This window comes from Aythya ferina (assembly GCF_964211825.1).
Source record: "Aythya ferina genome assembly, chromosome: Z".
Classification (NCBI taxonomy): Eukaryota; Metazoa; Chordata; class Aves; order Anseriformes; family Anatidae; genus Aythya; species Aythya ferina.
The window spans coordinates 18,515,149-18,530,069 of NC_140299.1; the positions used below are offsets into that span (position 1 = coordinate 18,515,149).

Genomic DNA, 14,921 nt, shown 5'->3' on the forward strand with positions numbered 1-14,921 from the left:
TTCTCATCAGGGCTCCTCCCAATTCCTTCTTCACCATTCTAACCTCTAATCTAAATTCCCCCTCTTTTAGTTTAAAACCATTCCCCCTCATCCTATCATTATCTGATTGGGAAAAGAGTCACTCTCCTTCTTTTTATAAGCCCCCTTCAAGTACTGAAAGGCTGCAGTGAGGTCACCCCAGAGCCTTCTCTTCTCCAGGCTGAACATCCCCAGCTCTCTCAGCCTGTCTTCACTGGAGAGGTGCTCCAGCCCTCTGATCATCTCTGTGGCCCTCCCCTAGACCCGTTCTAGCAGATCAACATCCTTCTTGTGCTGGGGGCCCCAGCCCAGGATGCAGCACTCCAGGTGGGGCCTCACAAGGGCAGAGCAGAGGGGCACAATCCCCTCCCTCCACCTGCTGCCCACCCCTCTGTTGGCACAGCCCAGGACGCAGTTGGACCTCTGGGCTGCAGGCACACACTGCTGGCTCGTGTCGAGCTTTTTGTCCACCAGAGCCCCCAAGTCCTTCTCTGCAGGGCTGCTCTCACTGGGTTCTTCTCCCAGTCTGTGCTTGTGTCTGGGATTGCCCCAACCCAGGGGCAGCACCTTGCACTGATCTCTGCCTCAGTCTGGGTCTAAACATGAGTCAGCCACATGCCCGTCCTGATCAGAAAGCTAATGGTCTTGTTCTTGGCTGCAGGAGGCAAAGTTGCGCCAGCAGGTCAAGGGAGGAGATCGCTCCACGCTACTCAGCACTGGTGAGGCCACCTACAGCACTGTGTCCAAAGATGTGGACACACTGGAGAGGGCTCAGTGCAGGGCCACCAAGATGATGAGAGAGGATGAGCCTATGAAGAGAGGCTGAGAGAGCTGGGACTGTGCAGCCTGGAGATGAGGAGGCACAGCGGGGGGATCTCAGTATGTATAAATACCTGAAGGGGGATGGGGGTGTAAAGAGGACGGAGTCAGGCTCTTCCCAGCAGTGTTTAGTGACCAGATGAGACAGTGTGCACAAACCTGTTTCCATCCAAACATCAGGAACTTGCACTTCCTCACTGTGTGCATGAGGGATCTCCTCCTTGGAGATCTCCAAAAGCCACCTGGACGTGGTCCTGGGCAGCCTGCTCTGGGTGTCCCTGCTGGAGCAGGGGCTGGGCCAGATGGACCCAAAGGTCCCTGTCAGCTTCAGCCCTTCTGGGATGCTGTGCTTCTGTGAACCACAGGCTACACACCTAAACAGCAATGAGCTAAAAATATACCACATTTTACAGGGAAGAAGTCAAGGTTTCACATTTTGCCTGATTTCAGATGTTAAGATCTCAGAATGAGGCAGCCATGCATGAACATTGATCTACCAACTGTGTGCTCTATGCCTGTAAGTATTCAGAAACAAACTAAAAGTTTAGTGAAGCAGAAGCATGCTACCCACTCAAGTCCTCAAATTTCTATTACAGCAAGATAGATATTGGCCATGTGAAAGGAACTGACAGTAGAGGAGCCCATTTAGAAAAGAAGCATATCCAGAAAAGGCACCTCAGTATATGTTTAATTTGTCTCAGATTACAGAATCACAGAATGTTAGGGATTGGAAGGGACCTTGAAAGATCATCTAGACCAATCCCCCAGTTAGTCACAGTCTCGAGTTTAAATACATGTTTAAATGCTTTCTTAGGCAGGGTCATAAAACAGAGCTACAGTGCGCATGCACACACACAGTTTCAGATATTTGTTTACTGGCTAGTTCTAGAGAAATCGGTGACTTCTCCCACTTTTAGGTATTGTGTTAAAATACGTCCAGGGCCAACACAGCTTTACAACTCATTAATGAACAAGGACAATTAACTAAGTACTGAGCACTTCTAAGTCTGAAAGTAAGGTAGTTTTTTTTTATTTTGACAGATGAGCATCCAGTAAAATATGCTTGAGTATTAACTAGCTCCTTCTCCACCACAACTCCATCCTCTTTCTTTTGTTTGGCAAACCAATATCATTCATGTACCATCATAGGAAGGAAAGAATTTCTGAGGGCATCCCAGAAATATATGAGTAAAGAACTGAATGTCACTGCTTTTTTTTTTTTTCCCCAATCATAAATGTAAAAAAAAAAAAATTACTTTTAACCTTAAAAAAAAATGGTGTTTTGAATATTTAATTCATATTCTAAACGTTTGATAAAATCAGCTGCAGGAAACATGCTCATATTAGAAGACAGGCACAGTATAAGTTATTTCCCATTCTTAGACATCTTCATAGTCATTTCTAAATTGATAATCAATGTTCCCATTTTCGAGCCTGTTCTGAAGACCAAGCGAGATGACCACGGAAACCAGTAACTTGGTGGCAGATGTACTGTAAATTAGCAACTTCTTAGGCAAAAAAGATGAGTGGTCTCAACCTTCCAGACCTAAAGTTAGTGACCACGTGACTTATGAACAGCAGATGAGGTTTTAAGAATGATGAGAACTAAAGACATGACAGTTTCACATTCATTTCCAGTGATGCTTATGCCCCTTTAACGTTGCCTGTCTCTTCTCAAGCTTTTTGTCACTGCTTAATTTTCCATTGACTGACACTGCATCTTCCGTTTTCTCCCAGTTCATCTACAAGAAATACTCAAAACATATTTAACACTGGGGGGTGAGGGGAAGGGGGTGAAAGCAGTATGGGTTTCTGAGCTCAAAGGGTTTTTAATATACAAAACTAAGAGTGAATTTTTATGTCTTTGTCCCCTGCTTCTCTTCATTCCCAATAATGAAATCAAAGCTCAAAAGACATCTGTGGTTAGAACATGCTTTCAATAGCACTACTGAGCTGCACCTGAATAGCAATGAAGACCAATCCTGACATCCTTACTTAGCTGTTGACAGTGTACAGGTCTTATGCAGACAAATAAAAGTCCAAAAGGTCTGGTTCTTGTGAGCATTAAATAAAATTCATACAAGAGTAGCAGCTGCCAGGTTTTCTGACACCCAGAATTAAACTGGTACCCTTAAGGGATCAATGAACTAAGTGCTGTGTTTGATCCAAACAGAATACTTCTTTGGCAATGCCCAGCTGGCTTGTTAGCCAGTTGATTACAACATTATGCATATTAATATAATTATTATGCAGTTATTTATATTTTCAAACATCCATCAGACACAGTAGGTGGGTAAAAGGAAACAATTCAAAATCCAATACAGACAGTATTTCTAGTAAAGTTAGTTATCATTAGCACTATGAAAACAATAAAGAATTCCAAAGAAAATGTTTCTTTTTAGTTAGAGTCATATATTTAGCCAAGATCTCTAGAAATATTTAGACAGATTTTGTACCATGATCTATGTGATATATGGAACAATCCAGTCCCCTGGACTGGTATCTGCTGATCCCAGCCCTTGAATGATGCAAGCCAATTTACATAGCCTGGCATGCAGAGACATTAAAATCATGTAAAATAACTTACAAGAGTTATAGCTAAAGGCAGGACCTAAGACTTTATGTTGGCACTTGACAAATGGTGGATTCCATCCATGCTTGCTAGTTTAATGAAAATAAATATGATGTTATTCTTCAGAGTTAGAATATTTTTCCTCTAGGCTAAGAAAGACAAGCTACTAACATTTCATATGATGGATAAAAGCAAAAAATTGCTTTACTCTTGGAAAAAAGAAAAAAAAAAAGATACTATCTTTTGCCATGTTTCAATTGGAAGGAACACACATATTTTGAATTTTATTGAATGGATGAAATACATTTAATCATTTGCTTTCAAGGAAAAGAAGTCACAGGAATGAGCTCTAATAACCATTATAAAAAAACTTGCTGTTGTGCTTGCTCTTCCCAGACTCGTGGCATTTCCACAGACAAGCTATCCCATCAGCCGCAACTGAAAAGAGCCTGCTCTGGTCTGGGCTCAGGGCTATATGCAGGACTCTCCCTTTATGACCTGGAAGACAAAATATGTACAAAAAATGCAAGATATAGCACAGTTTTACAGAGAGAATGTCTATCACTTTTATCACACCCATCCACAGCAGAGGTTGTGCTGCTTTTACTGCATCGGGTTGATGTGCTTCACAGGATGTGTAAAGATAGCCTTTTTTATAGAGTACTTTCACATTAAGAAAGAACTGAAGGCGGTATTTTCTTTTTAGGGACCAAGCTTTAACTGCCAGTATTGCATTGCATTGCAAAGTAATTTCTGTCAAAGAAAAACATTAAACCTGAACTCATGATTCTCCACTGCATTTACAACATCAGTCTCATCTGTGTTTGGTAATGTCTCTCACTCCTGAGCTTTCCCATCTGGCTGCACATGCCTTGCAGACAGTTTGCAGCTGATCCAACAATCATGAGATAGTGTTTCCAGCTGCTACGTTATTACTGTTAAAAGGATTTTTTAACAGTGATCCCAATGAATAATTTATTGAAATTGAGCACATCTGAGTTTGTCTGCAGTTGTATTAAACTTTGGCAGCTAGATACTGAAAGCCAGAAGCTATCCCAGCCTGGCAGCACAAATAATGTACAAAAGGCATTAACAAGGTTAATGGTTATACATATATATAATAATAACCATATATAATGGTTATTAATAAGGTTATACAAGCGTCTCCCTCGGTAGAAGTAACTGACTTTAGAAACAAAGAAAGAAAAACTGTTTGGTATTAAACTGAGACTACTGAGACCTGTATTTACCTCATTACTCTGCCATAAGCCTTTGTGTGATCTTACGCAATGCTAGTGCTAAGGTTTTAGGCACAAAGGGGCATAACGAATCAGAAGCTTTCCAATTTTACTTATTGGCTTCTTTGGGTTGATGAGTTACTGATGGTCATATAGTTGAGGTCATCCTCCACAGGGGAAAAAAAAAAAAAAAGACACTTTTGAGACATAGTGTCTCTCACCTAAAACAGACAAGATGAACCACATCCTAAAAAGAAGTGTGAAGGTGTGAAGAAAGTCCTGGGTGAACAACTTGAAGGAATATAGATGATCTTCGTACCCACATTCTCCATGAACACAATGGGGAAATAATATTAATCCTCAGAATGATATTATGAGGATAAGCATGTGAAGACCTGTAAGGCCCTCTGACACTGTGGAACTTACCACAATGGTACCTGATGAAGATCCACAGGAGTGTTGTAGATGGCCAGTCTGCCCTAACTTTGTGAAGCTGCTGCAATGGCTTTTTGACTGAAAGGAAGTTTCTGCTGTCCTAGTGCTGAGAAATATGTGTCCCACCTAAACTTTGTAATCAGAGTTTCAATACCACTACTAAATTATTCCAGCAGATATTTTTTGAGGCTTTGCTCCTTCTTAAGATATTGAAGAGTACACAATCTTTGTCAATATCAAGGACCAGGAGTTTGCAAGCCAGAAATTTCCTTTCACTGTCTCCATTCAGTGTCTGTAGCAATTCTGAAGGAGCAGTTGCAGATGTGGCCTTTGTAAGCATCCAAAACTATTCACAATACTGACTGAAAACTAATTACTAGTTTCAGTCAAAAAGAAGAGAAGAAGGATCAGAAGAAATCAGAAAAGTTGAAATTATTCATTTCCATATTTTCTGAGTAGAGAAGGCTGGGGTTTTATGTTTCAAGATCACATCCAGGTACTTTTCACAGCAATTACATGTTTTGGTTCCTTATGTGTTTTCTTTGATCTAAAAGAACTGCTCTGAGGGAGGACATTTATATCCAAAATGCATTTTTTTTCTAGTGAAACTAGAAACTCTAATAGTTCTATCAGAAGCATATCAGAGATGGGCTCTGCAACAAGAAGGTTACTATCTTTCACTCGTTATTCTGTTCTGAATATGTTCAGCAATAGGAAGTACTAAAGTACTCAGCAGTAGTTTTTGATGCTTCACCTGAGTACTTTCAGGATTTTCAGAATTTGGCAGGATTCAACAATGAAATTCAGTTACAATTTATCTATTAATTTCTTTGGGTGTAAGACTCACGTGTTGAAGAGTGTTTGAGGCTGATTTTGAACCATGTCATAATCATCCATTACAGTGTTTTTTTCTGAACATATTTTGATACATTTTAAATTGTTTCAAGCATTCACTTGCTTACAATAAGTTAGTAAGTCTTCATAAGCAGAAATATATCTGTGTAAGAGCAATCTGGTCTTTTTATTCAATAAAATTATTTTAAAATAAAATTATTTTCTTTTGCAGGTGAAGTAAACTGAATCAGAAACAGGCTGATAACTAACCCTCCAGCATCAAGAAGTTAGCAACATCTTTTACTTATATGGTAAACGTTTTACACCATACACTGTTCTCAAAGGTAGATCTAGGTTTTATTTGAAAAACTACATTCAAGAAAAACTACACTCAAGAATTGAGAAACCTTAATGCAGCAGTTAAGACTAATGATCATGTCACTTTCCATATTATTTCTTAGAATATCACATGCAATTATCTGCAATTAATTATTACAAATTATTTGAAATTATCTGCAAATTAATTATCTGCAAATTATATGCAATTGAAAGAGACATAAATATCCCACAAATTAGTAGGGATAAGAAAAAGCAGCACAGATAAGCAGCACAACACAAGGATAACCTGTAACCAGATAAACAAATGTCTTTGCTGACCTCTCTTCCTTTTGTCTTTGTTTTGACTATTCTTTGATTTCCCCTTATAGTCTAGTACTGAAGTCAGGTCGCTGGTTCCAAGGACAGCATGCCAGTATAGCACACATCAGAAATTTAATAAATGCCCTCAAATGTAATAATAGGGTATAAAAAGCATTTGTAAATATCAACTATGTCTGTCAGGTTAAAAATGCAAAGCTTCATTTGTTATATCTTGTCGGTGAGTGTGAAAACCAACCATACTTGAGAAAATGCAGCCATGTGCAAATTTGTGCTTTCCTTTTAACTTCAGGTTATCTACTGGATCACTTCAGCTAACACTGGAACAAATAAAACACAATGCATCTGACTGACAGCAAGCACCAGCAACAAAAAAGGCTTAGTGTCAAAAAACAACTGTGATATGTAGCTCTGCAGCTTCATGGACCAATACAGAGTTGTAAGGGAACTCCACTGCATGTCAGCGTGGCACAAGGGAAACATGCTGCATTACATTGCTTCACAGCTAAAATCATTAACTAAAACTCAGACATAGAGATTTATTTCAAACTTCATTTGGAAGCTGGTTCAGTATCCCGGCATGACCAGCTGTAAACCAGAAATCCCACTTCTGGTTTGTTTTATCTAGAAGGCCATCAGCCTACAATATACTGGCAAAAACACTCAGTCCAGGCCCAGAAAACCTTAGGGTGAAGACACCCCCAACATCCTGCACCTGGGGTGGTGTCCTGGTTTCAGTTAGGACAGAGTTAATTTTCCTCCTAGTAGCTGGTGGGGTGCTATGTTTTGGCTTAGGATGAGAAGAGTGCTGATAACACGCTGATGTTTTAATTGTTGCAGAGCACTGCTTACACCAAGCTTCTCACTCTGTCCTGCCAGCAGGCAGGCTGGGGGTGCAGCAAGAGCTGGGAGGGGACAGAGCCAGGACAGGTGACCCAAACTGGCCAAAGGGGTATTCCGTACCATTTGGGGTCATGCTGAACAACATATAGGGGGGGCTAGCTGGGGTGAGGGGAGCCAGACTGCTCGGGGTTAGGCTGGGCATTGGTCAGCGGGTGGTGAGCAATTGCATTGTGCATCACTTGTTTCATACACATTAGTAGTAGTAGTACTATTATCATCATTATTTTTATAATTATTATTATATTTTTCTGTCTTAATAAACTGTCTTTATCTCAACCCACAGGCTTCACTTTTCCATTTCTCTCCCCCATCCCAGAGAGGGAGGGGGGAGGGTGAGCGAACGGCTGTGTGGTGTTTAGCTGCCGGCTGAGTTAAACCACAACAGGTGGCCTTAGAAACGATAAGAGAACCCCATCATTAAAACCAAGGAATTTTACAGAAGCAACTTACACCGTTATCTTAATAAGTCAACCTTTACAATTCCATACATCTGGATTCTGTGAATGAATGTATGCACGTAGGTAGTGACAGGAAGTGTGGGCGACTGCTCTTTTTAACTTTATTTTACTTAAAAATATAAGGTTTGCATTTGTGAAAACATGTTGATTAGACAGGAAGATAGCTAATTGAAATAGTTAAAACTATTAACTGAAATACTTGCCATAGAGTTCCAATGAATTGACAAGCATGGGATACTCCCACATTTTCATCTGATTTCCAGGAAGGCCTTGTCCAGTCATCAGTTCACTGGTTTTGGGTAACCAGAGCAAGGAACAAATCTATTGCAATGTAAAATAATGTTTTAGTTTTCAGAAAGGCTTCATATACACCATCCAGTAGATCTGAAATGTTTTCTACAGTATTTAAACAAGCTGAGAAGTAGCCCCAACAGAATATTTACTTATTTAGAAGGATCTTTCTATTTCTTGCAATACTTGAAAGCACAGCTGTTTTATTGTCTAAATGTGGTAATAGCCTATCAGTATAAAACCAAAGCCCTTTAAACACATCTTCAGCTAAGTTGTCATAGCTCCAGGAATATCAACAGTTATGCTGCTTTATTCCAGCCGACAATCTGTTCTTCTGTCTCCTAATATGCAAACTCCAGAGACTGATGTTTGCCCTCTGACTCTTAGACTTCTCCCTACACCAGCACTCTGGGATGTTTCCTTCCCACTCAATGTTCTCTCCTCATAAGAGTTTTGGCCAAAACCATCATTGTCACTACGGAAAAGAAGATAAAAAGTGTCTGGCTGTGAGACCACCTCCTCTTCAAGCACTTCTGTGTGGAGACAGAAGTGGTGAATTAAAAACAACAAACTGCTTCTGAGTCCAGCCATACACTGCAGTGCTGAATGTAGCACAATGCTACAAGAAGCAGATCCAGAGAAAATCCTGCTGTTCCTCTGTCCGCAGAACCACCCTCAAAGTCAGTGGGAGTTTGCCAAATGAGCACAGCTATACAAGAAGAGCATAGCCTAAGCATGCAGACATTTCAGCATTTCACCTGAGAATCTGTAGCTGCACTTTGGATGATTTTCTCACGGTTTATGTCCCAGACACGCAAAATCCCATCTTTCATTCCACCCCCTGTAGCAAGGACTTTGGACTGCCAAGGACACCAGTTCATAGCCTGAGAAGAAAAAAAAAAAAAAAAAAAAAAAAAAAGGAAAAGAAAACATATGCCAGAACAGACTAGGAGGTTAGCTCAAAAAACAGAGAATAGATTTTGCTTAAAAGCCTAACTGGAAAAATGAACTGCAACAAGCACCCAGAATGTATCTTTTCTTTTTTTTTCCACCCTATATCATTCTCCTCCTTCCATATACACGCAGAATGTAGGATCCCAAACCTCCAAGAACTCCTTCCTTTGACATTGCTTCACATTAGCACCCACTCCATCACACAAGCCCATTACACTCTAGCTTCTCTGCTTCCCCTTCACAAGTCACAGAAGTACCAGAAGAAGCCAGCAGAATACAGTCTGACTTACTGTCTGAAAAAGCCATCACAGAAGCTTCAGCAACATGGCTTAGAGGACTTAAAAGAAAGATGGCCTCTTCTGAGTTATTTCCTCAATATGCCTAAGGCCAAGTCTCTACCTGAAGAAAAGCTACTAAGAACTGATTTCTACCTATTTCAATAACCTTCTCTAACCCTTTAACATCAGTGCTTCAAGCCAGACACAGAATTTTCTGGGAGGATTAACAGTTCATAAATGCTAGACTCCCCCTTACTGCTGATACCTGTCCTGTCTCCCTCACAGATTGGGACTTTATAAAGTCGGAGAATCTAAATTGTCCCGTTTCCAGTTTCTCAGTTCAGATCCTTTGTTACCAGCAATCATACCCTGAAATGAGAATATGATCAGGATGTCAAAAGAAACCTCACATTTAAAATAACTTCAGCAGAAGGAAGTTCTGAGAGACTTTTCCAGAACTCCTATTATTGAAAGGTCTTGTTTGGTAAATTTTAAGTATTGTGCCACTGAAGTTTTCTGCGCAGGATAGAGAAAGAGGGGAGCAGGCTGTAGGTTTCATTGCTATTTGATATAGTATTTACAAAGGCCTACTGATTTGGTAACATTTCCTAATCAGTCAAAGCACTATCAAACTTATCTGCATGAGAACTGGTCTGAAAATTAACTGCATTGGAGTCAGGAGAAGAAGCCAACAGAAATCCAAAGAAACTGAAATAATCTGAAAAAATCCGTAACTGTTTACATCAACAACATAATTTCATGAGATCAAATACAAAAAAGAAGATGTTCCTCCACCATATACCTTAACTGCTGAAGAGTGAGGTATGGTCTTCAATGGCTGTGACTGCACTTTCACACCAGGGTCACTAGGCCAGATATTCAACGTACCATCATTAGATCCACTTGCGAGCAGCTGGTCGGTTAGCGACCATTTCAGGCTGCAAATGCTTTGTTTGTTTTGGCAAAGAGTCCCAATGTGGTGCTGAGCAACACGAACATCATGATGATGAATAGATCCTAGTCGTGAACCACTGTAAATGAGAAAAAGACAGCTTACATTTGATGTTAACAACAGCAATCTACCTCATCATATTCATGTTTCTTCAGTGGTTTCAGAAGCAAACCACATCAGAGCAAAGCATGCATGCAGTACAACAGTACTTTGTCAGGGGTGGCTCACAACAGAAAGCAACAAAGCGGCTGCTCGGAACCAGCCAGGCAAAATACCTGCTCTTCATCATGGTTTTCATTTGCCTGAATCCATATTGCAATGTATGCCTGCTTGTTCAACAGTTAACCACTCAATGTAAACTCTTTCCATTCTTCAAAAGAAGTATTTTTGCAACATGAATTTTGCCAAGGCTGGATGCGACTCCACGCCTAACAAAGAGGCAGTGTAAAACTGCACTGGCCTAGGAAAAGGCTTAGGAGTCACTGTGCTCTTCTGTCCTGTCCCCCCTCTTGGCCCCTTTCTCTTTCCCTTTTCCAGGTTGAATGAAAGTCTGCACCAGTCACCTCTACCTGTCACAGCATATTTCCCCTCTTTGTCTGACACTGCTGCACTAGTTACCTGTTAGAAAATGGGTGCATGGTTTTATCTTTCCTGAGGGTCCACTCCCTCAGGCTGTGCTCTCCCACGGGTACCATGGCCAGAAGAGTCAGTCTACCAAAGGAAGGAAGAAATGCCCTGTCTGGAAGCACAGCTACTGTTACAGTTTATCTCCTGGATGTGGGTTTTACTCATCAGTGGTCACTGCCTTTCTAAGGATATTACCTACATTAAACATATACCAAAACCTCCTGCTGGAAATTAACATTTCCTGTTCTGATGACACTGAAAAAATCAGCAAATTCAATACCTACTTTCTGGGTATCCAAGAAACATGTATCTGACATTACTGCAACAGATCCATTTCAGGCAATAACGACTGGAAACCTTCCCGTACCGACTCTTAAAGATTTCTCAGATGCAAGTAGAGTGATTTGGAAGCTCTAAAAATGCACAAAGTGACTGAATGCCACTCTATTGTGCTTGGACTACCTACCTGCCACGCTCTTCAAGTCTACAAAAGCCTGAAAGATTTCAACCAAGCAGTGCACTAGTGAATATTAAGCACATCTTTATGGAAAATATCTGTAAATATACATGGCAGTATATGCATTATATGCAAAGGCATGATCATTTCTCTCCTGAAGCTTTGTATAGATTTTTCCTCCTAAATAATAAGCATTAATTCTAACCAAAAGAGATGAATTGAATGGCCAAATTAAGGTTTTCAGTGATTGTAGTGGCAGGAGTGGGAAGGAGCTTGGCTCCCAAGAATCCTGTTTGAAAATAAAGTTTTTGATTTGGTATAATAAAAAATCAGAATTATTTGCTTTTGACAAAGAAGATAGTATCTGTTTTGCTAAAGACAAATAGAAGCTAATAAAAATTTGGGACAAGTTAATTTGTAATACTGAAATTTGTTTAGAGGTTCATTATTTTGAGGATGCAATTTTTAACCACAGGAATTAGTGTGCAATCCCAAAGTATCAACTGTTGATATTGAAGTTTTCTGTAAGAATTGTGCTTTTATTTTAGTTATAATGAATACTAATTCCATGCCTTTTTTATTTTTTTTTTAATTTATTATATGGATTATTTTAACTGTGCAGTAATGATATGGTTAGATTCAGACTTAAAAAAAGAGAAATCTGTTATCTGAACCTAGACTATAAACAATAACTGTAGTTCACAGATCCATGTTGAATTTTATACTCATTTTCTACTCAGAGAGATTTGTAATGCGTCTGTTGTTTTCACTCCTTTGGCCAAGCTGAAATGCACACTGAAACTATTCATTACTGTTACAAGGTTATGCCACTTGGCACTGGCAGGTGTTGAAGCTACACCCTTGTAGCTTAGCCCACCACAGTACCTACTTCTGCAAGAGCCACAGCACTTTATTATCTGCTTGATTATCTGGTATCCTTGTACCTCACTCCATCTACCACACCCAATAGAACCAAAAGCCACAGCATCATATGAAATCAAAATAAAACTACCTCTAGCGTTCTTATCAAGAGATACTTTCTTGAGGTTAACAACAAAGTTAGTCAACCTTTGCTATTGTTTCCGTGTTGCTATGTAGCTAAAAAGACGGGTGCTGCCATGATATCAATGGAGCCTAAGATACAGGCCCTCTCCCTTGCATTGAGTAGGCTAAGATTTTTGGAGCCCAGACCCGCTGGAGACAACACCATTTAGAGCTCAGGCTTTTCACAAAACTAGAACCATAGTCTCCACATCCTAGTGAGATTCTGCAAGTGCTGACAGTTTTCTAGAAGAGTGAGAAGAAAAGACTGAAGAGGTGGGATAAATTCCTTTTGGCTTCTATCCTGCCATTAAGGAAACCTACATATTATTCCTGCAAAGGCTGTTAAGTCACAGGATATATCACCTACAAGCAGAGCCAACAAAAACACCTAAAATGAAAGCTTGACACTTGTCTAAGTGAAAGCATCAGGATTCTTTCTGGGAACATGCTACACCACCCACCTGCTCAGAATATAATGATTCCAGCTCAGAGCACCAACTACAGACAGGTGACCAAACATATTTCTCAACCTCTTTTTGGTTTCAATGTCCCACAGCTGCCAATCCAAAACAAACAAAACAAATACAAATTTAAGAGGAAAAATATACATATATACAAATGTATAGTTCTCATAATTTGCATGTAAACCACTGCCCAGTTCTAGTTTGACATACGGACAACTTCAAGCTCATTTATTTCACAACTAAGACAAGAAGGAGTATTTTCAAATTTTACTGTGAGAGAATGTGCATCTCTGACATTAAAGCTATTTATTTATATGGCAGTGTTTGGAAGTGCATGTTTGAATGCACTGCCCTTCAGTACCTTCAGACTGCTGACTCAGAATTGCAGCAGGTAGATCCCCATATTTTCTAGCATCTCAGCCAAGGTCCAAAAAAACCTTTCAATAAGAGGACTGCTCTGTAACAGCAGCCTGAGGTGTATGGGTATAATCAGACTGAAGTCAAATTCTGCATGTAAGTGTGTGAATCCATAAAGAGAATTTTAGCTGAAGTTCTAAAGGCATCTGTCACTACTGGACAGATCTCTTTGTAAGAGATGTACAAGAAAGAATAGCCTGTGCTGAGAAAAAAATAATTTAGAGTTCCTTTTACTTTTGGAAAAATTCTGACTCTTTGGACAGCTGAGTCATTAGTTCAGTCACCAGCTCTTTAGTAGCTTCAGAGGCTCCATGTAGATAATAGTGGATAGCATCTACTTATTCAATAAAATGCATGATAATATGGGATAAGTGCTAAATATTGTCTACAGAAGGGTTTTTCTGTATTTCAGCCAATCTTTCTGTTTTGTTTCAATTAAAAAAAAAAAAATACATATTGTCTTGTGGCTATTTTAGCTAGAAATGGATAAAAGACTAAAAAAGTAAATTATTAAGTACTTGCACTTCTCCATCACTAGTGCCAACTGCAAGGCAAGTTCCTTCTTTTATCCAAGCCAGAGATGAAATGTATTTGGAACAGGAATTCAAACCAATGCTTTCAATGCCTTGAAGAGTTCTTCCATTCAAGATGTGTGCAGCAGGTCCTACAGCAACAGCAATGAGATTTTCAAGGTTCCAGTCCAGTATGTTCAGATCTAGAAGAAAGCTACTAAAAATCACTGCAAGAAGGTTGTAGGTAGGGGATGGGAGAGAGGCACATGGTTTTGGGGGAGAGGTGTTGTTGTTTTGTTTGTTTTTTAATAGCTATGGGAAAACTTCAGGACATTGTTTCTATGAAACCATTACTAGCTAGTGTTTGATGAAGACACCAAATGAGAACTAAATGAAGGAGATTATTTCTAACAAGCCAAGGTCTTCATCAGGCTAGTGTCCACAAGCTGGTACGCTTGTACAGCAGAACATGACTGACAGATTCCTCATCATTTTTTTTGCATCTATCATACTCCATTTTGGATGCTCACATCACTCTAATTTCTGCCACCAGAAATGAGGGTTCTTCATCACTAGCTGTTTGCCAGCTGTTTGATTAGAGTCCTGGTTGCTGCAGTCAGAAATAAGTATTACGAAATCATTTCCAAAGACTATTTATGCTTAATCTTGGGACACACTTTGTGCATAATCAGTGTAAATCATCCAGGTAGAAATCCAGCCTCAATCTGCATGCAAATAAACCTTTGTCCTGCTCACAGATTTACATCTAAAGAACATTTGTAAGGACATGTTAAAAGTTGAAATAAAAAAAGCACAGGGACACTTTTTAACACTTTCATATACAGGGTTGTTAGAATGTCAGAAGTGTTAAGACACATATTTGGTGCTTATATTTATTCTATTATTATTATTATCATTGTTATTGTTATTGTTATTATTATTTTATATTTGGTGCTATATATTTAGACCAGAAATCCATGCATGTTCAGGT

At 39.6% G+C, this 14,921-nt stretch overlaps 1 protein-coding gene across 4 annotated transcripts in view; it reads right to left on the reverse strand.

Moving 5' to 3' along the window:
- Nucleotides 1-3,660: 3,660 nt before the first annotated feature.
- Nucleotides 3,661-14,921, reverse strand: part of CDC20B (cell division cycle 20B) — a 32,572-nt gene continuing 21,311 nt past the window's right edge. For 3 of the 4 annotated variants that reach the window (XM_084504821.1, XM_084504823.1, XM_084504822.1), the window contains 6 exons: nucleotides 13,937-14,133; nucleotides 12,999-13,093; nucleotides 10,260-10,488; nucleotides 8,984-9,109; nucleotides 8,138-8,255; nucleotides 3,661-3,907 (listed from right to left, as the gene is read on the reverse strand). In XM_084504821.1, coding sequence (XP_084360947.1) covers nucleotides 3,759-3,907; nucleotides 8,138-8,255; nucleotides 8,984-9,109; nucleotides 10,260-10,488; nucleotides 12,999-13,093; nucleotides 13,937-14,133 — 914 coding nt within the window. In that variant the 3' untranslated portion in view covers nucleotides 3,661-3,758. The remainder of the gene's footprint in view (nucleotides 3,908-8,137; nucleotides 8,256-8,983; nucleotides 9,110-10,259; nucleotides 10,489-12,998; nucleotides 13,094-13,936; nucleotides 14,134-14,921) is intronic. The other variant, XM_084504824.1, reaches the window with a different exon arrangement.